At 42.5% G+C, this 27,924-nt stretch overlaps 1 protein-coding gene across 1 annotated transcript in view; it reads right to left on the bottom strand.

The window, feature by feature from the left end:
* Positions 1–27,924, bottom strand: part of arid5b (AT-rich interaction domain 5B) — a gene marked incomplete at its 5' end in the record, with an annotated part of 76,712 nt that overhangs the window by 6,493 nt on the left and 42,295 nt on the right. The window contains 4 exons of the mRNA XM_080507459.1: positions 6,833–6,930; positions 8,022–8,074; positions 12,915–13,197; positions 14,763–14,920. Of these exons, the coding sequence (XP_080363585.1) occupies positions 6,833–6,930; positions 8,022–8,074; positions 12,915–13,197; positions 14,763–14,920 (592 nt within the window). The remainder of the gene's footprint in view (positions 1–6,832; positions 6,931–8,021; positions 8,075–12,914; positions 13,198–14,762; positions 14,921–27,924) is intronic.

The following is a 27,924-nucleotide window of genomic DNA, read 5'->3' as shown; positions in this document are numbered from 1 at the left end:
AGAGGGAATAATGACATGTTAATGAAGAGCAGAAACCACTGCGAATAAAGAAAATAACAAATCCTGGAAAACAAGAGATGAAAACATGCACTGCTTTAAACTTTAAAATAGCAACAGTGCTATTCATTAGAGCCAGGGAGTTGCCTCACAGGCTTTCTATAATTAGACATTGTTGCACGGATGAAGGAGCTATGATAAATATTTCATCCAGATAAAGCCCATTTCTTATTGCTTGACAATATATATATATATATATATATATATATATATATATATATATATATATATATATATATATATATATATATATATATATATATATATATGACACACACACACACACACACACCCGCCACCACTGTTGACTATCAGCATGATCTGTGGGAAAGAGATGGCTGCCTTGGCCGGGGTCAACTTTATGGAATGTCAATATGAGGTGGGGGCGGCCGGGGTGTCGCTGGCCAGGATAATGTAAGAGCTGAGCCCGGGAAATTACTGAAGCCTTAAATAGTTTCAAATGGAAAGTCTAAAGATGCTATGTTGGCCCGGGAAGCCAAAAAAAAAAAAAAAAAAAAAAAAAAGAAATCGGGCTCAGGAAATTCCCTTCATTGTCAGATATTATTTGCATTGTTTCACCTAAAAAAAAAATTAAAAAAAAAAAGATGTCTTTGCCAAAATAAATAAATAAATACAAATAAATAAATAAATGAATAAATATGCAGCATATCATGTTCTGTGGTGAATTTCGTCCATCATTCCACTGGACACCCACTTGTTTTCTTTTCTTTTTGCAATCAAAACAAACCATGTATAAAAGAAGCAGAACTGGTCTCAATGTCAGAGACTAGTGAATTCTCAGAGCGTAGATATAACCTCATCCTGATTGTGTAGTATGATATAATAACCACTCAAAATACAATGCCTCCATAAGTAGCAATTTCCTCCAAGGCAAGGGGAAGGGTTGAACTTGGCAGGCAAAGTAGTGGTTGAGAGGAGGCCAGGTGCAGTTCACGATCTGAGCCACTTGGGGGCGCGTTTTGCTCTGACAGAGCCAAGAAAAGAATTTCATCAAGGCAGGAGAGGCAACATTTTTATGAGGTCAATAAATACTTAACTTCCTCTCATGCCAATTTATCACCTGGCTTTTGTTTAAGCAGCCGTTTTGCAGTGTTGATAAGAAGCAACTAAAATATGCGGCGGAGAGATTAAACATTGAACAGTTGGAGATAGAAGCTGTCTGGTGTAATTAAGATTAAACGTATTTCATCATATGTGCACAATGTGTCGCATCCCGGTGATCTAAAAAGCAAGGAGGATCAATAACTGGGTAATTCATAAACGTACAACTGTCAACTAAGCAGATCTGTGCCTTTGAAATAATGGATTACACACACAGCCCCCCCCCCCCCCGGAAAAAAAAAAAAAGACAACTTGGCAAAAACAAGGTGACTTTACCAGCAATGTGCTGCTCTCATCTGAGTTTTGTGTTACAGGAACAAGCACTGTGCTCAAATCCAAGAAATGCCTAAGTCACCAAATAAGTGGAAAAAGCCTGCAGGCTGTTCCATTTCAACAATTTCCCTCCCATCCGTGCTGAAATTAATTTTAGCTGGTGTTGTGTTAAGATCACAAGAGCAGCTCCATGCGTTAAAAAAAAAAAAAAAAAAAAAAAAAAAGGAAAAGAAACTATTTAAAGAGCTGGTGGACAAGCCCCCGGGGCTGTACAAAGATTTGGAGGAAAGAAAATAACTCACTTTTTACAAGCCTGTGAGGTACAGAGAACAAAACAAAACAAAAAAAAGGATAGAATCCAATCTTTATGAAATCTAAGTGCAGTGATTAAGCATCATCGCAGCAAATGAGGGAAAAGACAATAAGCTGGTGGGGAGAAAAGGGAGAGACGAGATGCCAGCGGAGGGATAAACAGACATTGTAACTGGTCCCTCTGCTTTGGATTCGTGCCTCAAAAGCCCCTCTTTTGTCTCCAAGCCAAACCACTTGAGGTGACCCTCATTCATGCAGTTAAAACAGGAGGGCAGCGCAGGAATGTACGAAAAAACTTAAGTCTTTTGTCAAGTCTGAAAATACCAGATTTGAAATGACCTCTACTGTTCCCCCGGGGTTCGCTCTCATTAGCTGCTGCTGCAGCTTGCAGTAAATGTTCGCCATAGCAGGTGTACGCCACGAGTGCTAACTGTTTAAAATAAACGTGGAGCTGCTCTGCATACACTCAAGTCCCGCAGTCACTCAACTATTAATATCCCATAATGTACAGAATATGTTCCCCTTTTGCTGCCCTAAAGTGGACCGAAAGCTCAGTTAGAGTGTCATTAATTTAATTTGCTACACTGAACTAGTTATTAATCTCAGTAGACTTGAATAGATTCCCATACAGTCGATTGCCTGCCACACATCAGTGCAATAATTTGTGATTTCTCTTTGCCACGAGGGAAAGAAACCTCGGACCTTTTGATTAAATTCCACACATAAAGAAATCGCTCAATATTGTGATTTGTTAAGAGTGCTTCGGATAAGAAAGAAAAAAAGAAAAAAAACACTTCTTTTTTTTCCCCCCCTATCCTTTTAAATCACTGAATGCTCAACGAAGCATTTGTCTTAGAGAAAGCCATCTAGCTTTGAGAGGTTAAAATAGCTGCCTGCTATTTCAGTATGACGAACATGCAGCGCTTTGGCTGCATTCCCACTGTTGCTGAAGTCCAGATTCAGAGGAAGAGTCATGGATATACAAAGAATTTGGCCACGCTTTTGATACAGACAACATGTTGAGACATTGTTTATGCTGCTAAAGAATGCTGACAGATGATCCACAACAATGTTCTCATTTCTAAATCCCTGCAACCCTCCTTTCTCTGCTGCTTTATTTCTTATTATTGAGTCACACTGCTTGTTTATTAAACCCCCTCCCTCCCCCTCCTCCTGCTTCTCTCAGGTTTTGGGAATAAAAAGGCATGAAGTTGATACTCCCTCCACAACACCCGTACTGCAAGCCAATGATTCACCCAGCGTTAGAACAAGAGACCAGAATAATTGAAGTCTGTGTTTGGGCTGCAGCATTAGGAAAAAAAAAAAAAGGCAAGCTAATGTGTAATGCGCCACATTTGATGCATCTGCAAAAACAGCAAGGACAATGCAGAGAGCTGCTGACGAGTGCATGATACACCGCCCGGGCAGAATGAAAATTTAACAAAACAATCTTTTGTCCCCTTTCCCTTCTGCAAAAAACAAAACAAAAAAACAAAACAAAACAAAACAACTCTGTTATAATTCGGGGGTGTAAAGACTGAGTCAAGGTTTCCTATTAATGTGTTTTCATATCAGGAGAGCAGCTTTAGTGAATGCAGAGGAACATCGATTCCAGGAGGAATGAATAAAGGCTGAATCAATAAAACATCTCGTCGACTAAAATTGGAACGGGCGTGCATCTGTCTTAAAAGAGACACATATCTGCATGATCTGAGCCAGTGAATATTTCACCAGCCTCAGACTCCATGTACAGTACATCTGGCAAACATCTAATACTTTAGATGAAATGATTTAATCCAAAAAAAAAAAAAACTCCTCATCTGTGCTCTGCGCTATTGCCCAAAAAAAAAAAAAAAAAACCTCAGAGTTTTTAAATAGCAAATTATTCTAAATTGCTACTCTGTTGCCATGGATACCCCCCATCCCACCTCCAAGAAAAAAAAAAAACACCCCTCCCTCCCCAATATCAGCCCGGTTGTGCAATTACATTAGACTGCCAAAGCATGGTGAGGTATTAAAAATCAGTAACAGGCAGAAAAGAAAGAGAGATAGTGGAACGTGATGTTTCTGTAACAAGAGATCACGTAGGAAACCGGGAAGATTAAATATGTAGGAGCTGTTAAAAGGCGCTGACCTGTATAATGAAAGAAACAGCATGAAGTGCAAGGCAGGGAGTGAGGGAGGGAGGGCGAGTGAAAGGGAGAGTGAGGGAGGGAGAGAGGGAGGGAGGGAGGGAGGGAGGGAGGGGGGGGCATAGAGAAAATGGCACAGCACAGAAGCAAAAGGCAGTCTATTTCAAGGTTATTGATGCCATCTTTTTCATGACCTCATTTTTAATTCAGAGCGCCGGGCCCTGACAGCTAATCTCGGGAAACGGTTTAAATAAATATCATTAAAGCTTCCCCGTAGCTGCAGCGGCAGACCTTGGCTTGGACATTTCTACATTGATTTTTCCCCCGTGCGCTAATGAACGGCGCTCTGTGACTAAACAACAGTAACTTTGAAAATGACAATTAGCTGAGGTTATCTCCTGCTCAATTCCAGCTATGTAACTCCATTTCTACCAGTGATTACTGCCTGCTCCTGGACAACATAAATACAGTGATTATGCCCCTGGCTCCATCTTTCACAATAATATCTCCTAGGAAACCATTTCATATGATTTTACCATTAGGGCTGTAAAGGGATAATGTGTGTAATTTAAAACTGGAGCTGAATGCTTGTGGATACTCGCCGTCTTTAACCCAAATAACATCAAGATGGCCAAGAACATCCACTTAATTGAAAGCAATTATGTCCTGAAATATTGTTCCCCCCCCCCCCCCCCCCCCCCACTAGCCGGAGACCTTTTATTTCCTGCTATACTCTACTTTAGTCCTGTGAGACAAATCGGAAGTGATCCTTGGTGAGAGGAGAGGAAAAACATAGGTGCTGTTCCAGTTTGTACGCCGCATATTCCTCCCTGTGAATTATATTTCTGTAGCACATTGACTAATGATTAAAGGTGGAAACAAAGACGCCTCTGGGGAACAAACACACACTTCAGCGGGCCCACAAACAGCCTCATTCATCATGCAGAGAGAATGGCCGTGTTTGCTGAGTTAATACAATGAAGCTAATTGCCCTCCGAGCAGCCCAAACACCAAGGCTCAGCTAAAATTATTCCCCTGAATGGAAACTTGCTCGGCTTCAGCTGATCTCTCTCTCTCTCTCTCTCTCTCTCTCTCTCTCTCTCTCTCTCTCTCTCTCTCAAACACACAGATCCCACCCCCCCCTCCCTCTTACACCTTCTCTCTGTCAGCCTGATATTCACTGCAGTGTGTGGATATTATTGCTTTGTATTGATTCAGCATTATTTTCTCTCTCAGCTGCTTCTCGGTGGCTGGAGAGGGAAAGGCCAGCGCAGCAGCAGTCACACCTCAGCGCTCCGCACACGAGTCCGTTCCCGCCCGCCTGCCCACAGCCCCGTTTACACCTCGCACACTAATGAACAATATTGCTGATCACATCTGGCCATAAAGTAATCTCCACGCCACGCTGCAACAAAACAAAAACGATAAGCATATTTTTTTTGACGTTTAGCAATAACTTCTCTCTGTTCCTCTCTCGGCGGAGGGTCTGTTAAGCCAGGTACTGAGAGTCATTTCTATTATAAGTTTAGTCCATTGCAGCAAATCCGCCGTTTAAAGCACAGTCGTCTGGGGGAACAACTGGGACTGCAGTGTAAACACCGAGGGCACCCTCAGCTGAACATTTAGAGGCACACTGTCAGCTTGTCTTCAATCACGACACCCCGAACAATGCACCCTCTCACACCTATGCTTTTGCAAATTTTCATTGGAAGGAGAGAAAAAAGAAGAAGAAAAAAAAAAGAAAAGGCAGCCGCCTGTGCTGGTAAATTCGCTTACAGCATGCAATCTTGACACAATATGAAGCTGCCTGGCTCCCTCATATGGTACTGCTGGCATATTGCTATATTACTGACAGGTGTGTGTGTGTGCGGGTGTGTGTGTGTGTGTGTGTGTGTGTGTGTGTGTGTGTGTGTGTGTGTGTGTGTGTGTGTGTGTGTGTGTGTGTGTGTGTGTGTGTGTGTGTGTGTGTGTGTGTGTGTGTGAGAGGGAGTCTGTGTCTGATCCGTGCTGATGCATGAACCTGCAGCAGCCGGAGGGATGTGGAGAGGGTCGCCGGCCCCGAGGAATGACCTGCTTCATGAGCGACTGGTTATCTCTTGCTGGGGAGATCGTATTTGGCATTTGTTTAACCTTGGGAAAGTGGGCGTCTGTGTGTGTGTGTGTGTGTTTGTGTGAGTGTGTGCAAGCAGCCCTGCATAATACCCTCACAGCTCCCTCAGGATCACATCCATATGCTTGCTTTGGTTTGGTAATACCATCTGAGTGATTATAATGTGGAAGTTCAAAATGCTGCAGTATCTGACTGAATGATTAGATGAATACATTAAACTGGTGTTTTCAGTTTTATCTCGCGGCTTTATGTGGCCGTGTGCATATTTACCGGAGAGTATAGCAACCGTATATATATATATATATGCATATACATACAGATACTATGTATGTATCAATTCAGGGCTGTTAATAATTTAAAAAAACTTTGCTGGTATTTTAAGCTTTTTAATCCTCTCCAGTTGGCTTCAAGCACACAATGGGTTTAAATTACAGCATAATTGGTTCCATAGTGGCACACAAGTGATCAATTAATCCTGAGACAATAACAGCAACCCACATCACTGCGAATTGATTTTGGTCCATTAGGAATGTATTTCTTAATGCAATCAGAGCTGCGTGCCATAACAATGAGACTGCGGGATGATTTGCAGGCCATCCCTCCGTGGCAAGCGCCGTTCTTCATATATGTTTAAGTGCATCGACTTTTCCCCCCGCGAAGATCAATATTTGTCTTGTCGTGTCCTGATGTTATGAATAAAGCATTGCGAAATCACGTTTGATGCAGCTGTGAAGGAGTTTACTCACTCGGGGCGATGCAAACTGCTCCTTGTGTGTGCATGCATAACAATACGTGTCGTATACAAGCGGGTAACGTAATAACTCACCTCTCGTAGTGTCTCCGTGTGCACGTGGCGGCGCTTGTGCTGCTGGGGTTGCCGCCCAATTCATCATACACATGCTTCCACTGCCGGCGCACTGTGATCTGGAGGAATGGATGGGAAGGCAGAGTGATAAGGCAAAGAGAGACACAAAGGACGGCAATAACATACAATTAATGTAGAGGAAGTAACATTTAAAAAATATCAGGCAAAAACACACAAAAAAACCACAAGTGGCTGATGTCATTTCAAGGTCTTGGGGAGTTACTGAGTCATGATGTTCCAGTTATTGAATCCTCAACACTCAATTCTCTAACATAATAAGCTCTGTTAACATCATGCAGTCAGTTGTTCCTGCTGTAACCTCTTATCCAGTAACAGATGGGAATAACGGACAAGGGCTACAACACACACACCCAAAAAAAAAAAAGAAAAAAAAAAGAAAAATCCAGCCAGCCACAAAGCTAACAAAGCCTCGACATGAAACGTGAGACAGTCAGCTGCAGATATGTGGGCTTTTAAAAGGATATGAGCCCCAATTATATGAGCTGTATCCTGTTTATGGCGTTGGTCTGGCCTGTCTGCTCGGACGGCATTATAAAACACGCTAATGAAGAAACAGGCGTGAGCGACGCACTTGACGACTTCACATCAAACGTCGACTTCACTTTGGAAACACTTTGCACACGAACGGTGAGCGAATAAACGGCAGGTAGGCCTGCCAAGTTAAAATTGCTCATACACCCTCCTTTTTTCTTTTTGGACTCACTTGGGCTGCGTGTGCACGCAAGCACTGTACATGTGCACGCTTGTGGGTACGTATGTGCATTTCACTTCGTCTCCAACATGGGAAAAAATGAGCGATTTATCCAATTTCCTTCTGACCGGCACAGAACAGAGGAACATGTGTTTTCCACTCCAAGGGGGTTTTCAAACAACAGCATCATTTCTGCTAAAAGCGACTCAGAGCAGGACTTTCTTCTTGGGAAAATAGCAACTGACCTCAAGGGGGCAAAAGGACAGCAGAGAAAGATAAAAAAAAAAAAAAAAAGGGCGGGGAGGAAAGAAGGGAAAACAGGTAAGGAGGGATAGACAATTTAGGAAAAGAAGAGGAAAGGAGGGAAAAGGGAAAAAAAACAAGGGAGTGAGCATGACAAAGGAAAAGGGATATATTGCCACATATGTGAATACTTACCAGCTCATATCCTCCGAGTTTCTGAGCAGCTTGAAACATAGTCCAAAGGTTGACTGTGGGAGACAGAAGACAAACAAGGCAGTCAGGAACTCTGGGAACGGATCTGAAGTGAAACACATGACATCATATAGAGTCATTACACCAGAGAGCGGAAACGAGAGAAATATCTCGATCCTGCAGTAATGTGTGCGAGCAGCAATAGCAAAATGTGAAAAATATGCCGCGGCAAGTTAAAGTCATTACTGTATATCAAAGGTGTATATATCATATGTAAAGTGCTCATTATGCGGAATATCCACTTTCGGAGTCATAATCCATTACAATAATAGATAATTAGATCACTGGCATGCAGGCAGTATTTAAATGGTATATAATCTACATTATTCTATGAGCGCTGCACTATATTTTCAAGGTAACTTCATCCCTGCACGCAGTGAATCAGTAACAACGCCACGGCGTTATTGCCGGAGCAACTGCTGCAAATAAAATATAAATGAACAGAGGCACAGGAACAGAAAACAAACCAATGAGATAACAAGAAAAACAGTCATTACATATTCCTGGACTCGTGAAGTGAAAACAGCTTTTCGTCATTTACACGAAAAACAATGGAGCACTTCAGCTGAAAGGATGCAAATGAACACTGAGCGCTCACACAATCGCCGGCATGTGATAAAATACAGCATATGCTTCATCCTGACAAAGAGATTTGTTAACCCTCAGCTGCAGCCTGCAGGTATGAATGAAAACCATTACAAGCATCAAACGCTTGGCAATAAGCTCAAACTTCTGTTTGAACTAATGCAAATTCATTTGCATCGATTTCCCCATGCAAATGCCCAATGACAAGCCATATCAAAATACAAGTCTTGTGCAACAATTTCCTAAAAATAGCCGCGTTAGCGTTCAGGGGGAGCTTCAAATGGCTGTCTGTCTTTGAAAGGAAAATGTTTCCCGCAAACAAAGGCGCGCGAGTTCATTGGGGGACTTTTGTGCCAATGACATTTGTATTTGCTTTCTGTAACATCATTGTTTAACATTTTTATATGAAGGCCTATAAATAAGAAAAGGAGGCCTCGCCTGGGGAGAAATCCATCAAAATTCAATCTGTGCGTACACAAAGCCTTGCATTTGTCAAAATGACATTTTCCTATCTCCGCATTTGACAGCATTGATTTTTTTTTCCCTTCCCTCCTCTCTGCGACCGTTGTCAATGCACGGGTGGAATAACAAAGGGAGCCGGGTAGGTTTTTTTTTCTGTTTGAACTGAGCACGCCGCCGTATTGTGCTTTCTGACTGTAGAAACAGAAAGATGGGCTATTTAACTAGCTTGTTATGCATCGACTGTAATTACCACAATAGCGCGCGGGATTGGGAGGGAGAGCGGGACACATAAAGGAAATGAGACAACATGCCTTTTCTTAGATGTCTTGTCATTAGCAATTTCTTTTCTTAATTCCCCCTCTATTTGGCAGGGGCAATTATCACTGAGATAAGGATGACAAAACAGGAACACAATGCAGCCTCAATGACACACCGATGGCATGGCAATTAGACAACAAGGCTGAAAAAGGGAGACAAATTGGAACTGATGTTCGCAATCACATACTGACGGCTGAGCGCTGAAGCGCACGCGCACACACACACACACACACACACACAAAACACGTTAATCTCGCAGATCAAGGGCATTCAGAATACACAGTGCGACCCTTACTACTACTCCCATTCTACTCCTTCACAGTCCTCACTTTGAAATTTCTTCCGGCGCCTTGGCTGCGGCCGTACAACTTAAACGACGGCAGCTGGAGTGCAAAGTCAATAATAACCAAGTGGTATGAAATAAGAGGGACGGCGACTCAGATGAATAAACTGCAGCCGCAGTTATTAGTCATTTTCTGTGATTCAAGTGCTACGGCTACAGGGCTGTTAAATATAGCCTCTTTTCCATAGACAATGGGAAAATGGAGCACGCTGCAGCTCCGACAATTGGTGGGAATTCAATTATTCACTCTTTACAGGACACATATTGACACGCTATGAAACCTCAGTATATGGGGATAAAGCAAAAATCTAAAAATCTAAGTACATAAACACCTTCACGTTATATTTTTAAGTCAAAGTGCCTTTTTGGAAATAGACACACATTAAAGTCACACATTTCCCAATTGTTTATGGCTTTAAAATGTTTCACGTTTCCTCTGACATTGGCGACAGTAATGAGCCGCATCGCCCCGCAATAACATGATATACTCAGCACACATTAGCTTTTAGGAGCGTGTAACCTTCATTAATTTCTGCTTGTTGGTTTTTGAAGAAACGCGGATGTCATTGAGGTTGCTTGCCTCAAAGAAAAGAAAAGAAAGAAAAAAAAATCTGATTTGATGCATCGCTTCAAATCATTTGCGAATGTCACCTTGGACTTTGTGAAGCTCTCAGCAACAGTTTTTTTTTTTTTTTCTTTCCCTACCCTCATTCTAAAAATGAATGACTGATAAACTGAAAGAAGAAAGCTGCGTTTAATACCCGCGCAGATAATTAGTAGCTGCTCTAAATGTTGATTACGAACGACTGGTTTTGTCCATTTTCAAGAAAAGATAATAAAAGTCACAGTTTAAAAAAAAAAAGAAAAAGATAAATAAATACTGGCGGTAAACTAAGTATCAGGTCAAGTGGTCTCAAATCAGCACCTCTGCTCTCAGATGTTTAATGCATAAAACCCTGGAGTGAGATATGAATTCAACATGAGGACGAGGCAGCAAAACAACTGGGCAACGGAGCTAAACCAGAAATATTATTATTAATATAGTTGTTATTATCGCTGGCTTTAAACCGCCTTATGAGAAAAATGAAAGTAAAGGCAGACTGACTGAATGTGTACATTCCTCTCTGCTCGGCTGTAAAGAGACACAATAGCGGCTTTAAAAAGTCTCCAACGGCTCCGAGATGAGGACGGATATATAGGAATACTGCATGTTCAGACTCAGATAGGATTTCTTTTGGAGGTGAATCAAATGGATATTTCAGAGGCCCGGCCAACAAAGCATGGGCACGTCTGGTAAATCATTCAACCATCTGTTGCTTTTGTTAAACTCCAGAGAACTTCATAAAAAAAGATTATTACTGAAATGCAACTAAAATAACATAATTTCAATCTCCATTACAGGGAAGCGAGTTCTTTGATCTTTTAATGCATTTGTAGTCGCTTTAAAGGGGAGAATATGAAAACAGCGCCTGGTTATATCTGAGGGTTTTTGTTGTATTAATTATGATGTGGGGTTTTTTTCCCTCTCTCTCTCTCTCTCTCACCCCCCCCCCCCCCCCCCCCCCCACCCTCGTCTTTACATGTGCTGATGTGTGCTCGCTGCCAAGGACGAAGTTTAAACAGCATGATTTCACCATTTAATGAGGGCCTTGCTTATGATGTGTCTGGTTTTGAGATTCAAAGCATGTACTGTATGTAAAACAGTTGGCGGGTGGACCTCCACTTTATTCCGAGCTCAAACCGAGAAACGCCAACTAAAAGTAAAGCGTGTTGGGTATGTAATGCTCTCCCGACGTCTTCCTCGCTCTATCTGCCGCAACCACAATGACCTATTTAAGCAACAACATGTCGGCAGTCGAGATGACAGGACTGTCAAAATACCGCGGTGAGGTTAGCAGAGTTGAGGCGACCACAGCTTACCTTCATGTAATAGTTTAGAGTAATGAGTTTTACTACGCTATAAACTGTCATGGCGACATTCAGGAGATGTCTCTCTCTCGCTCGCTCACTCTCTCTCTCTCTCTCTCTCTCTCTCTCTCCTCTCGTTAATTTGCCGGAGTTGTCGTTCGCCGTTCTGATCTTAATGACTAAATCTTCTTTTGGTTCCTTTGACGCAAATCTGATTTCCTTCCTTGAATAAAGAAGCAAATGTGAAAACCGCAGTTTGAGAGCTTGTCTCACCTGAAGATCAGACACCGAAAACAAACACTTTTATTTTCTTTTTTTCTCTCTTTCCTTCCCCCCCTCCAGCTTTCGGAGATTCGCCCTCTAAGATGTTTTGGGTGCGAGTCTCTCCTCCCCGTCCCGTGCACAGGCAGTGCAAGCTAAGCATCCGACCTACATTAGACACCTTTCATCTCGGGCAGACGTGGTTCCCATACATGTGATGTTCTTTTAACGCAGTTAGAGGACGTTCTTGGCCTTCACAGGAAACCCTTTTGACAAGTGTGAGAAGATATTCTCTCCTCACATGAAAGCCAGCTCAAATGTGCTCTGACGGGAACGATCCCGAGTCGTCTCCTTACTCCTGGATGCACTTTTTTTTTTTCCCTTCTCCTTTTCTCAAAGACAAATATTCCTTCAGTTCATTATTACCTCAATCAAAATGACATTTTCTTAACATCTCGGCCCGTCGTGGCTGCAGACATCTCTTCTTTATTCACCTAACAGTCTTGATAGTTAGGACAAAGTAAACCCTTGACTTGAGCGAGCGGCGGCTACATGGTTCTCATTTGATCCCAGCAGGGGGCCGGCCGGCCGGTACAGATAAAACACGGTTTGAGAGGTTGATTAAAATCCACACGGAGTTTCAAGCTACTCTCTCATCTCTGGACCTTAATTTTCGAGGTATGTCTCCATTTCTTTTCTTTCCTCCCGCGCAACAAGATGTCTTACGGTTGGAACAAAAGTGTTTGCGGCAAAGCTGCGACTCGCTCCTTGCTCCTACAGGTGTTCTTCAACTCACGATCGCTTTTAATCCTCCTCTCAGCCTGCTCGCCCTTCCCTGCTGGCGTTGTTTTGACCTGATTTCTTTGAAAAAAAAAACAACCAACAACAACAACAAAAAATAACCCAGGTGAAATGTATCCGCGGTGAGGGAACAGGAGAGTCGGTGCCGTCCCACTCACTCTGCTTGAAGCCCAGGAAGGGGATCCTCTCGATGGGCGTGTCTCGGTCTTTCATGTACTTGTAGAGCGCCACGAGGAACGACTGCTCCTCCGCCCGGCTCTCCTCCGACGTCTCCTCCTCGCTCCTCTCCGCCTTCTCCTCCTCCTTTTCCCTCTCCCTCTCCCTCTCCCTCCCTCGCTCCTTGTCCTCGGAGGAGGACTTCTTGCCGAGGCCGTTGGCGGCCTTCTGCTTGGCCGCCGTGCTTAGCTTTCCGTTGGGTACCGCTTTACAGTGGGGTTTGACCTGCGGGGGAGGAAAGAGGCAGGAGATGTCATTGTGGAGAATTAGTGAAAGTCTCTTTTTTTTTTTTTTTTAAACAAGGTGTCGTCTTAAAGTGCCGTCTGGTGCTGTGCGCAAAACAAAATACTGGTGCCCGGCCACGCCACCGAGGAAAACCCTCATTGATTACCGGCAGAGACGCTCTCCTTGTCACCGCAGATTAGGCCCAGATAAGTTTGACTGGAGCTTTGAGAGAGAATTGCTAATATTGATTTAACTGTCCAAGGTCATAGGAATAACAGCTGTGAAAAAGCTTTTAGGGAAGATATTTCCTTCACTTTGAATATTAAAGACAGGGTTAGGCAATAAAAAAAAGAAAAGAGAGAGTACAGAGACAAAGAATCAATGAAAAAGTCATTTAGATTATAAGAGGAAATACCACTACCAACCAGCCATTTCTTGCAGAAAATCCAAACAAAAGGATTATATTGTTCCTAATCTAAATTAGCGGAACAAGATTTCAGAAGTAGATGACTCTTTTTTTTCCTCTATTTGCCAATGCTGATTATTTTTATTTACGGGTGGAAAAAGCAATGAAACATCTTGTTCTACTGTGGGATCATATTGTACTTGTTTAAAAGACCATTATGTGTTTGGAGAAAGAGAAAAGACGCGCAGACAAAGAGGCTGCGCTCAATAACAGATGCTATCGTGACTAATATATCAGCGAATGAATGAGACAGATGAGAAATAATTATATTGTCTTAGAGCCGCTGCAGTCAATCACAGAAATAAACAATCAGCAAATATTTTGATAGCCTCAAATCAATCATTTTAAAGTAGAAATGTTAAATATTTATTTTTGCTTCCCTTTGGTGTAACACATGGCCTTCATAGCCACATAGTTTCCTGCATGTTGTCACCGTACGAACGCACTGTGGCGCCTTGTCATGGAGTGTTTGGGAGAGTAAAATACAAGGACGACCGTTGCACAAGGGAGTTGTGCAATTAGTACAAAGGTAGCACAAGAAAGGGAACTGTAGCTGTTTATCCACCGTCTACTGTTTGCTATATCACATTATTCATATCAAGGATGGACAAGTTTGTATCAGTGTGAGGGCCTCTCTACCTCAAGGCCAAATTGTGCCGGATAGTTTAATGACGTCTGAGACGTGGAGCTGGTAATTTGAAACAAAGAGCTAACTGAATGTCTGTGCATCGAGCGCATTGAATCAGAATGTATGCATTTGCAAAATCCACCATAAAATGTGGTTAATAGACCTCTTCCATGTGTGATTTCTTTCTTCTTCTTTTTTTTTTAAATGATCCCCGAGGCTACAAAGACAGATGGCAGCCTCGTGTCTGCTTTAGATAATGGACTATTTGTGTACATACAACAAATGTACATAAATGCTACAAATACACATCGCGTACTTCTGTAAATATCTCTGCTCTATAAAAGCATTTCTTTGATCCCCCTGGGTTTTTTTTGCCTTTTTAAAGCTTTCATTTGGTCTGCTGACATAATATCGTCCCTCAGGTCGTGATCACAGTCCAAAGTGAACTTATCTTATCCCGAGGTGCTTTACCTTGGTCGTCGCTTTGCTCTCCGGGCTGGACGGGTCCTGAGCCGCCGCAGCTGTCGTACCCTGGCTCGACCCCGACGACCCCTGGCCCTGGCTCTGGGAGTCCCGCCTCTGAGAGATGGACAGCTTCTTCTTCCGAGGTCGCCCCTTCAGGTTGGGGGCTGAGGTGGGGGGAAAAAAAATACGGAGGCGGCGTGATTCAACCGCTCGGGCGTTAAAAAAAAAAAAAAAAAAACACGTGTGCACCGAAGCGTCGTGGCGAGATTAAATCACCGCTAAGTTTTCACATTAATAAACTGCATTTTACAGGAGCAATAAAAAAAAAAAAAAGAGAGAGACACGAGAACACGCTTTCTGTCAGGCAACGCTGACTTTTAGCCGAAGAGGACGGAGGCCATGACAGGAACATTTACAATCAGGAGAAAGGAATTTCACAGGCCCGCTAGCCTGTAGCTAATTATTTTTAAACTGGATTAGTGCAACATTGCGCTGAATGGGGGGGGGGGGTAGCAGGCTGCCAAATTGCTCCAATGTGCTAGTAAACACTATCCTCAAGTTTCCCCCTGCGCCGCAAAGAGAAAGCTACTTTTAAATTCATGCCGACGTAGCTTTAAAATTACAGATGAGGGTGTCGTAACAGTGGAGCAGTTAGTGTAATAATGTGAATGACAGATGCTGGTTAACCGGCGAGGCCGCAAAAAAGCGGAGAAATTTTAAACAAACAGTTTTCTGTTAAGAGGAATATTTGATACAGATGCTGCGAAAAACTCAAGAGCCCTTATGTGTTCTCTCACCACGGCATGAAGAACATCAAAATTGTTCCACTTGTTTTTTGTTCTGGTTTTTTTTTTCTTTCACCCTGCATCTCATCATAAAGAATTACATTGTGGTATGGCACCTCAGATTTACTAATCATTGTGGATCTATTTTTGGTTTCCCCGCCGGTTCGTCTGCTCGTGTCTCAACGTTGTTAATTAAAAACACATGAACCTGCCTGATAGGAGCTCTTTGTTTGAAAGGCTGGCAGATATAATTGCTCAGTTCACATTACACACACAATAAAGTATTTAAGCCCTCCAAGTCCTTTGTACACCCACGTTTATGTCAACCCGCGATTGTAATGTAACTTCTTGGCAGAGTGCCTCGCCTCCACGCAGCAACACAAACAGAGATAAGCTCAAAGGAGAGAGAGAGAGAGAGAGAGAGAAAGAAGGAAAAGGAGGAGAGGGAAGAGAGAAACTTCAAATAATCTAAGTTCAATCGTGTATTTCTCAGTGTCAACATGCCTTCTTTCCATCTGCAATGACAATTAAATCACATCCAAGGTTGTTTCTCTGCCAAAAAGGACCCTGTGATTATTTTTGTCGGCTCAAATTCTCATCAAGAAAACGCTACAATAACACCAGAGCTGAATAAAACTGAGAGGCAGTCATTATAAAAAAAAAAAAAGGGTAAAAATGATCACGACTCAGCAACCTATCACTTCATGTTGTTATTTTCACAACCGCTACGCCGTGGAGAAACGGCGCAGGGAGGAATCCAAGGACATTTGTTGTGCATTTGTCATCTCGTTGGCACAAAAAAAAAAAAAAAACAAGTTTTCAACACTGTAATCTTTACTTAGAAAGCGCTGGGTGTGTTCCTCCCTCTGCTGTTTTCTCAATTTGTTGCTCACTCGGCTTCTTTTCTTTGTTGCCAATTACACATTAATGCAGAGAAGTCACACAAATCGCAATGTTTATTCATTTACTCGCGTTTATTCCCGAAACTTGCAGCTACATGAGGGCTAAATATTTACTGTGTAGACTAACATCACATATAGTATTTATAGCCTGGGCCAAATTACAGTGGTTGGGGCTTCTGTATGGACGATACACACAGAGAGCATTTAAACACAGACCACAAGTAAAAAAAAAAATAAAAATGAGATCAAATCTGACTGTGGCTATAAGCCAGACGTGTATAATGGTACAAAGTGACTGAAAACATGTGCAGCCAATCCGAACACAGACATTAGAAATTACGGAAGATTAATGCGTTGCAGGTTTGACGGGAGATTTATCCTTCGACATGTGACATTGGTTTAAACACTGCAGGTCTCGGTGAGGTCGCACTCTCATTGCAGCTCTCTTTTTTTTGTCCAATCACTAACCCCCCCCCCCCCCCTGATACCCTACACTCGGTTACATAACCTGCCTGTCTGTTTACATTTTTCATCAGGTCAAAAAAATACTGCTGCGTAAGAAAACGCCGCAATTACTGCGTTAACGCCCGGCAGTGACAAGACAGTGAGGGAGTTTAAAATTCATCGACGTACTGATAGAAGACGGCCCGGGGACAATTTCCAAATGGCTTGCGCAGATACGAGTGTGGAACGGGAGGGGGGGGGGGGGGGTTAAACGGTGCATTCATGTATTCTGTAAACACACAATGCGAGCACAGAAGGTCAGGTGGAGGAAATGTTTTTGCGCGCTGTGAGAAGAAGTGCTGATTCGCTCTCCTCGTGGCCGGGTTGCATAAGGGAGGAGTCATCTGCTTTAGAATAACACGGAGGGAAAATCAAACACAGACCAACTCTGTGCAGATTGATTTTCTACAATGGAAACAAGACATTTATAGTCTGCAGGAAAAAAAAAAACCAAAGCCAACATCACAAGACAATGATTTTACTGCACCCTGGGAGATGCGGTATTTTTACCACTCTGTGGGCATTAAGTGTTTTAGTCAATGTACTAGAAAAGAAAGAGGCCATTTAAAGTATACATGATACTTCCCTCTCCGAGCCAAAAATGGGCCCCGGCCAGTCATATAGCCCAAAAATGGAAGCTGACCAGGCTACCGGGTTCCTTTTTTGCTTCCAAATGAGTGAGTTATTACTCAGTCTGAGGCTTTCTGCTTATCTGGGACGCTGAGAAGACTTCCAAACACGCTTTTAAGTGACCAGAGGACACTTTTCTGGTTCCTCAGCAAATCCCCAAAGGCCTGCAGACACATCCCAACACCAATAAATAAAACACAGACATACACACTGGGAAAAAAAAAAAAAAAAAAAAAAAGTAGTAAAAGTGCTCTGGAGTGTAGCTTATTTTTCTTTTCGGGAGGCGAGGCCATACACACACACACACACACACACACAGAGCGAGAAACACATCTATCCATATATATACAGGTGAGGGGAATTCCCCCGGCTGTGAATCCATCACATCCTGTCACAGAGCTCGACCCCGCAAGCAACTGAAAGTCGGGACGGCTTCGGCGGCCAGATGCACACGGGATGACAAGTTGATTTCCGGATGCTCTCAGGCCTCAACTGCTTCAATAAAACCTTCTTTGTGTAACCCCCACCCCCCATCCCCACCCCCTCCTTCTCAAATTCAATTAAATACAGGCCTAATACCTCTGTTTCATTGCCATTCAGTGTATGTCAATGATAATGGAAAAGTCATTAGAGAGCGCTCGGGAAGGGTTCCGACGCTTCTATGCGTCAGCGGAGGAAGAGCCACGGGGAACCACAACAAAATGGACTGATTGATTGAGAGGCTGGTGGGACTGCAGAGACGTATCAAGCTGGCTGGAGTGTTCGACTGATGGATGTCTCAGTTGATAGAACTCACAAAAAGTGACTGGGTAGAGAGAAGAAAGAGAGAGGGAAAAAAAAAAACACAAAACAGCTCAGTATGTACAAGTTTCTGTTATTAATGAGGAAGTTAGCCGCGAGAAGAAGGAGGGGGAAAAAAAATCCTTTTTATTTCTTTATCGGGCAAATGAACATAGTTGGAAACCATGAAATGTATTCCTGTTTCCTTCAAAATATCAATTAGACGACAGTCACAGCTTTATGATTGTCTCGCTTTTATAGTAAAACTCTGGAAAAAAAGGCGAGACACTTTCTCTCATAATGATGCAAACGCCGCTCTGTTGCCTTCTTCTCTTTAGCACAGCAACAAGCTTCATCAGCAAGGCTTTTGTCTTTGCAATTCTATATATTACTCTCAGATCCACGGAGCACAGATGAACACTAACATTGACTGAAAAAAACACCACTTGGACACACAATACGTGCACATAAAGGCCGAAATGTGCAAAAAATACATCCCATCACAGCTAAAATAGCCTGTAAATGACACGTTGTGCTCTTGGACAGTCGTGCAATTGTGAAATATGGGCTATTTTGAAATAAATAGCATATAATTGTGCTTATCCATCTTTCTTTAACTTGAATATCCTTCTCATCACTCTAACTCTTACACTTTTAAGATATTTAGGGAAGAAAAACAACACAGGAAGCAGCTTTACAGCCATATATTAGTCATATGGCCGTCTACAGTACAGACGTCCAAACACAAGATACACCAGCGTGTCGCACATTTCTAAAATGAGCTCCTTCGAAAACACACAACAACACCGAGGAAGAACCAGATATTGAAAATATCTCCTACTCACTGCACATTCTTTTTCCATTTTCACGGCTATGAAATTAAAACAAATCCAGGCTTAATAAAACTATGTGTGCAAACCTGAAGCAATTATTTTGGCCCAGACTTGTGCCAAACAAGACATTGTGCAATTTACTCCGTGGAATATTGTGAAACTCCATGACGTGCGATGAGTGTGCATTGAAATGAATGTTGCACTTTTCACTTTAACTGCCGTACCTCTGGTCTGACGTGACCACAAAACAATGTTTTGGTGAACATTTCCCATAATTGTGTGCCACTTCTCTTGCTGTTATTTTCACAGTCCTATTATATGAAAATGAGTGTGCAGGGCTACAATTCAACTCGTGTATATGTTCATTATAAGCACTGTCCCTTTTTTTAAAAAAACAACAACAACAACAAAAAAACAGCTTATTATTGGAGTGTTAAAGTGGGGGAATAAATAATCAGGCTTATAGCATGCATGTTTTGTGTTTGTGTTGTTAAAAATTGAAATTAGAGGCTTATGGGAGATTAAAAAACACTTTGATGTACTTTAGCAGATTAACATTAACTCATCTGAACCCAACAACACTTTGAAGGGAAACATTGAGCACAAATGTCCACGAGTTTCCTCTTTGTCGCCTCTCTGGAAATACACGTCAACAGACGAACAATTTCAGCTCGAAACATCAGACAGACACAACGTTTCGTAGCAGATTTTCACTGTCGTCAGACAAAAGGGTTATTGAGGCGACGAGTTTCACTACAGTTCTGACTGAAACTGGGGTTTTTTTTCATACTTTTGCATTTAAATCACATTTTATGATTGAAATGCTTCACGATGTGTTGTACAATGATGATCGAGAGATAATTTGACACATATGTAAATATTTAAAACAATAGATAAAAGTGGACTTAAATACCGAAATAAAAAAGAACGAAAAGTATTATTGTCATCATTCTTATGAATTATAGAAATTCTATATCGAAGGTCTGCATCTATTTGATCACGTATTTAGCGATTTTCAATAATGCACCGTTGTTAGTTTGAATGAAACAGAAAGAAATACAGAAATCACCCACAAAAAAATAATCGCACCTGTGCGTGAAATCATTGAACATTAATATAAAAGAATTTTAAAAAATGAGGTGAAACAAAAGAAAAAGTGTCAATTTACTCTACAACTTTTATTCCCGTCAGCAAAAACGAGCAACACATACCTAAAGAGAGCCAAACTGTTTACAAAACTTAAAATAAATACATTTAAAAAATCATTAAATGGAAACAATAATGAAGAACTCCCCAAGGTGGACGTCAAAGGAATTCCTCTCTATATTTACACGACATAGAAAACTGTATAGATTATTTATTAGTTCAGATAAAAGTGATTTAAAAAAAAAAGAAGGTAAACATGAGCTCGGCATTTATCTGCGACAGTTTCGGTGCATGTGGCGGCGGCGTGTTGGAGCCATAAATCTCTTCCACCCCGCTGCATGTACTGTACACTGTACACCGGGACAAAGACTCAGATCAAACAGGTTTGCTTGAAGCTCGACCGTGTCGACGTCACGACCGTCACGTGTTAATTCACAATTCCCCGTCGTGATCGTATTATGCAAATGTGCGCGATTTTACGGGCGCCGACAAAAGGTCGAGCCGAACATAAACGTTGCGGAGGTGCGGCGGCGTCAAAACTACACCCGACGGCAGAGCGGAGCGTTCGGGGTCGCGGAGCTGCCGAGGTCAACAGACGATGTTTACCCGGCCGCGCGGAAAGTAAACGCCTTTATAGATGTAGCAACCGCCGGGGACGCGGCAGATACGGGAAAAAAACAACAAAAAAAGAAGCAACAACTGAGACTTTTTATCAGGGAGATAAAATGTGACTGAGTCACTGAGCGAGGAGGAATGTCCCGTCTCTTCTTCAGTGACACAAGACTCCCACTCGTCTCTGCGCCTTTACCTCGGCGGTGGAACTCCTTCCTCCCGCCGCCGAGGTCCAAGTTCAAACATGGGGTGGGGGGGGGGGGGGGGGGGGGGGGGAGTGAGGTATTTAACCCCAACGAGCACGGCGAGAGGTTGGAAAACATGTTTTGACATATTTCGCTGTCTCACTTGGCTGCAAACTCACCAAAGGTCTGACACCCACTCAGCAATTATCGGCATAGCTGGCAGCCAAAGGTAACATTCGTGTTGCAATACATAGCGTTGTCGGTACGGTACACTTTGTCCCCCGGGACAGGACGCAACACAATGCAGAGCAGCGCAAGTTTGAAATATAATCCACCTCCTGTATAAGGTGAAAAAACAACAACAACAAAAAAAAAAACCCAACCCTGGTCTAAACCAGGAAAGCAGCAAGAAACAACAAGCAAATTTAACCACAACTGAAAGTGAAAGAGTTCGTGTTGGATTCCTGTTTAGAATTAATTCACGTTACAACGTGAAGGCTTTTCTTTTATGTGATCGTAAAACAGACTTTGGAAAACAGAGAAATGAGGCAAAAGTACAAAATTAAAAAGGACTTTAAAAAGAAAAAAAGACTTTATCAATATAAAAATGCCTTTTTTGTTTGAAAACAGTGTTCACAGGCACATACTGTCTATCTATGAACATGTGTAAACACAAAAATGAACTATTGTGAATATAATACCATGTTTGCCAGTTTAATCTTCAGCAGATCATGAGTCGACTTGCATCACAGATTTAGAAACTAATTCATCTTTTTTTTGTGAAATTCCTTTCCCCTGATTTTCCCGACCCTTCTTGTTGAACTTGCGCCACCCTAAAATTCAGTTGATAAGTTCCTGTGGGCTGCTTTCATCCTCTTACCGTTGACACAGGTTAAAACATGAAAGTGTAAAGAATCTGAGGAGGAAGTACAGATGTTTATCTTTAAACGTCGGGCGCAACGCCGAAAATGAACATTTATGCAAAGTGCAAAGACTTTGTCCTTTGCGTCCTGCGAATGGCGTGGACAGTTAGGGGTCGGAGAGGGTTTTATGGGGGGGGGGGGAGACAGGTAAGGTGAGGGGGGGATGCTCCCCTGGGAAGGATTTGTAAATGAACCTGTGCCTGCGGATACGCCCACGAACAGACAAAGAAGGTCGCTCAGGTCTGACATACAGGATTACAGCAGCAGCCTTGGAAATTTACAGCGACTCATAAAACACCGGCAGAGACAATATTTGAACACTGGAAGTGCTCGTGTGTGTAAGAGCATAAAAGAGAGAATGAAAGAGAAGAAAGAAAGCGAAGAGATCTATGAAATTAGGCTACTTAGTTTCTGGAATAAACAAACTTTTTCTGATTTGTTTCATTCAATTAAAGTATAGTTAAAAAAAAAAAAAGCATCCATTGTCATAAGTGGCAACAACAGTACCTGCCAGAACAGACTAATAACAGACTAATAACGGGATTAGAAAGCGAATAAATAATGAATAATACATTACAAATCATGACACAAAACACCCTCTGATGTAACTCTGGAGACGCAGACTTTAATCTGCGGAGCAGTGGAGCGTCGAATGTGTGATCAGCGGAGTGATATTACACTTTGGTGGAACATTTTAACTCCACTGGAGGCACAAGGAAGTGACAAGGGAGGCTCCGAGCAGCAAGCCAACGGTACCACAGAGAATATAAAGAAGACAGCCGATGACTGATTCCTCAGCCAGCAGTGACAGGCGACGGCGTGTCTTCACTATACATCAAAGATCTCTCTCTCTCTCTCTCTCTCTCCCTCCCTCCATATCTTGCTGGAGGATGGCAGGTTCCTGACCACAGTTTTCGGGAAGTGATTCTTCCGAGACACATGTTGGAGCTGATGTTTCCACCGTTTCCAATTCATTCAACGCCGGGTCGTCAGGTGGGCGACTTTCCACCGCGTTTCATCTGCAGCACGAGTTACATGAGCATGTCAAACAACACTATTTAGACCAATTAACTTAAAATGCAACATTTTCTTTGCAGTGAGGAAGGAAAGTAGAATTCAAAAAGCTTTCAAGCTCAGCTGGGATTCGAACTGCGAACCGCGACACCACCGTGCCTATAAAATGACAGGTGTAAATGCACGTGGGGGGCCTTTTTTGGGAATTGAAATTGCACACTAAATGTCTACACTTTGGTGAACTTAGGTCATTTTTGGAGCAAACCAAATTGATACTCAGAAACTCGCACAGAAAATACATTTAAAAAAAAAAGAAGTATACATCCTGAGTTGAACACATCATGTTGTTTTTGCCTTCTGGTGTAACAGCCTGAGTCACAAGATATTTTAAATATAGCCCATATTGTCTTTGTCTATTGACTTTGGCCATCAGTTTAAGGGGGCGATGACATCACATTTTCTAGATTATGGTATCGGCTGGTTCAGCCGTTATGTTGTTCTGCCGGGTCCACGTCCAACACAACACACCCCAGCACTGCAAATCAAAATGACTTTTATCGGCCTCTTAAACAGATATTACATTAGACGGGGAGATCATTTCTACTGGGTGTTCAAAACTAAGACATTAACCACCTCCATTTACTGTTTCAGGTTAAAAGGCTCACTTTAATCTCCCTCTGTGATGACCTCTTCCTGTCTCGCTATAAAAATCCAGATTAAAGAAAGAGACGAGTTCATAAAGACGTCCATTCATTAATTCATCAAAGACGGTTCTAATTATCAGCGCGCGCTGTCGGTGATCTAAAAGAACATTCTGATATTATTCATCATAATCGTGTCTGTTGTGACCACGGGGGCGACTGTGGCTTTGCACTCAGAGACTCGAGAGATTCAGGAAATACCAAGTGTGGGAATTTAAAAAAAACAAAACATGTAATGGCTCAATTGCACGCCGGCGATGCAAAAACGCGGCCCTGCCAATGCTTTCACACTATTCCGAAAATGCAGGGGTGACAGAAATGGGTCAAGCGACGCGGCGACGAGAGAGGAAGTCGCTACGAGCCGGTAAAACATGGATGTAAATAATGCCGGATTAAAATACATCTGCTTTGCAAAAAAAAAAAAAAAAAAAAATTTGCCATGAGGACAAAGTGCATTCAGCAGCTTGCTAAATACTCAAGGAAATGTTTGTTCGGTTTGCGTGGGAACTTCAGGGCAATAGCGTACTTCCTTTTTGTCCGTCAACGGCAGACTTTCGCCGTCACTCCCCGTGACCAAAAAAAAAAAAAACCCAAAAGCCTGGCGCCCCCACCCCCCCCCCCCCCCCCCCCCCCCCCCCCCCCCCCCATTTCCTGGATCCAGATCAGCATTAAGAGCTCCTTCCCTCTCCGTAATTATGTTGCTGACTGGAGCCACGTCAGATTTCACCTAGTAATACCGGGCGCTTTTTGACGTGCTCATAATTCTCACTTTGTCACATCTGACAGCGGAGTTATTCCTCCGTTCCTGTGCTCCGGGCATGTTTCGGCTCAGAGTCATCTGAGACACACTGACAGCGCAAAAAAAGAAAAAAGGCAGAGGGAGGGGGAAAAAAAAGAAAAAGAAAGAAGTAATGAACAGTTAATACTTGGAGCATCTCTATCAAGGCAATCATCAAAAATTACACAATGCGCCCACAGAGTGAGACAGAGTGTGTGGGTGGACACAGTACACTGTTTTTATTAATCATCAAAACCTCCGTAGGTTGATGGATGATACGAGTGTTAATTAATTTCTCATAAATATACAGAAGAAGATTACCATTGATGAAGAGCAAGAAGATTTTCACAGCTAAATCAAAAAAAAAAAGAAAAAGAAAATACAAGAAGAACAGCATTTCGCATGAGGTCACCCCGGGGGGAATTCACATCAATAATACTGAAATATTTTCATCACTGGTATCGCCTGGGTTTTTTTTTTTTCGCCCATGAATGCAGCATAAGAAGATATTTTTACACTGCTGTGCCTGAGAGCTGTTCTGAATTTAATGAGGAGGAATGCATTTGGCTGCTTCCGAGATACAACAATGGATACTGGTTACTGTTATTACACAAACACATCTAAGTTTTGCCCGGCCTTCGACAACAACAACACACTCACCTTCCAATGTAACACAGACAAAGAGGAAGAGAATAAAAAAAAATTAAAAAGAGAGAGAGAGAGAGAGAGAGAGAGAGGGGGGGGTTACAGTAAACAGAGCAGCACCGAGCAGAGATTTAAATTTTCCACTGGAGTCGGTAAACAGGCGCGTGTTTAGTAAGAGTACCTGTGTCGGGAACCCGCTATTGACACATGCAAAGAAGAAAGGAGAAGAAAAGAAAATCACCATTGGAGCCTGTGGTTGAGTGAAAGGCGGGGATTCGTCCCTCCTATTAGTAGAAGAGAAGGTCTGACAATAGTCCCCCAGAGGTGCAGCTTCTCATCCGCAAGTCCTCAACTAACTCCTGGTGAACAGGTTTTCCCTTCGCTTCAGGTGTGTGAGAACAGATCAGGTTATTGTTGTTGATTGTCATATCGAGTCTTTGAATTTTTTTTTTTTTATTTTATATATTGTGACCTTGTAAAATTGTTATAGGAAACGCGGGGAAAAAACAGTTCACATCCAAGAGACACAGAGCAGCGTGACTCTGGGATTCGGAGTCTTTTTTTTTCTTTTTTTTTTTTAAAGTGATCTGAATCAAAACGTTCATTCTGTCTGGAAAATATCTGTCTCCAGCTCTTCTCGCCTCTTATCGAACTGCCACTTTGGTTTGATACCGAGAAGCGAGTCGTTACGTCAGGAAGATAAAGTTCTCTCACTCATCTACCTCAGAATTTCCCCCCAACATGCTTTATTATTTCTCCACATGCGCGAGCGTCTGGCGAGAAAAGGGGGCGTGTCGCCGTTAGAATGACGTCGGCAGCTCATTTCACTTCAAACCGTATTTCCACTGGACGCAGGATCAGGAAACACGCGTGAGTGCGTCTGATATCGATTTATAGGAACAATAGCAGGAGAAAATTATTCTTTTGAACAAGTATTTTGGTTGAGATCAAGTGATAAATTAGAAAATAGCAGCCATAGAAACAAGATAAGAACTGGAGGGAGGGAAAGAAAAAAAAAAATGACTTTGTTTGAAATTTTCTCTGGTCTTTAATCAAAAACAAGTTATTTTTTTCTGTGTATTTCCTACAAGGGCAATTGTGGAAAAAGGCAGAGCCATTGTTCAGTGTCATCTCTCGGCACTACAAGCCAATACACAAAAGAGACACCTGGACAAATTATATCCATCTGCATGATTGGTGGTCTGCGGAAAAAAAACACCCAAAGAACTTACTCTTACCCTTGAATCAAACTTTCTCTCTCTCTATAATGGGAAACTTGTGGAACCGTTTGGAATGGATGCATAAATATATTGACACCGCGACGATGGATATCCACGTGAGATTTTCTGCTTTTCAGATTCTCACCAGACTCCCCCCACCCCCCATCCCCACCCCCACCACCACCACCTTCCCAACTACTCTGACATCCCCGTTCCACTCTATTTCCCAAACCTATCATTTCCTATACAAATACTGCATTATATCAGCTACAGTCTGTTTTTATTTTCCTCAAAGACGATTCCCCTCAGCTGGCTGACTGACAGCTGTGTGTGTATGCATCATTATCTCCTTCACAGAGCCTGTCTGTTGCCGTAGCCTGTGGCAGACCTCAATCACACAGTATTAGAAATGACTTTGGCTTCCGCGGAGCGCCGGAGCTTTTTTTTTTTTTTTTGCCTGCTGCAGGTGCGCCGCGCATCACAGGAGCCGATGGGATATGGGTGAACGAGCTGTTTCTGCCCATCTGGAACTGCAAGGCATGTAAAAAAAATCAAGATACTCGGAGCTAATAAGTTCGTCTGATTGAGCCTGCACACGTCGAGACACGATGAGTGAGAGAGAGAGACATAGAGAGAGAGAGAGAGAGAGAGAGAGAGAGAGAGAGTGCGCTGCTGATAATGTACGTGGAAGTGGCAGCAGAGGTCACAGCAGCCGGTGAACTTTGCGAGCGGATGAAGGAGAAAAATCAAGAAATAAACAAATGTAAATGTACCTCCTACACACACTGGGAAGGAGACCAAGCCTGCAAATGCCCGTAATTAAGAAAAACACGATTAATTATCACTTTTTTTTTTTGGTCCTTGTAAACTCAACCCAACTTTCCCCAATTATGTTGCATTTGCAGGTGCAATTTGAGTAAAGACTAAACAGGAATACTGATTTATTGCCGTTTTAAAATGCCGGTCAGGTCGGAAGTTTTAGTCTGAGCTCTCTGCATACAGTCAGGTAATAAGACCCACAGTAGAGGGACTATGCTAATACCTTGCTAGATAGTGCACAGTAGATAAATCATGTTTATAGATTGATGTCCTCCTCTATGGCCTCTGTGAATATAACAAGATTGCTTCCAATTGCATCTAAATATGAGCTTTATGCATGCAAACACCGTGCATAATAAAACCGCGCCGCACGCACGGATTTGGAATAAAGAGTGCAGCTTGCCATTTTAAACTGCCGGCTATTATCTGCTGTTTATATTTTAATATGTGACTACACTGTAAGAAACGCTCTTTCTTTTGTGTTAATCCCGGCAATTTGTCAAATTTAGAACGAGTAGCACCAAGGAGAATGCATCAATTCAAAGTGAAACCAATCCCCCCCCACCCCCCTCCACCCTCCCTCCTCCGCCTGTTTTTGACTTTCTCCCACTCTCCTGCGTCTCCTATCTATTTCTCTTTCCTTTCTGTAATAACTGTGTGAGCGGCAGTAAATGTAATTACAAAGGGGCGG

The sequence above is a fragment of the Blennius ocellaris genome (genome assembly GCF_963422515.1).
Source record: "Blennius ocellaris genome assembly, chromosome: 13".
NCBI lineage: Eukaryota > Metazoa > Chordata > Actinopteri > Blenniiformes > Blenniidae > Blennius > Blennius ocellaris.
This window is presented reverse-complemented; position numbering and strand designations above follow the sequence as displayed.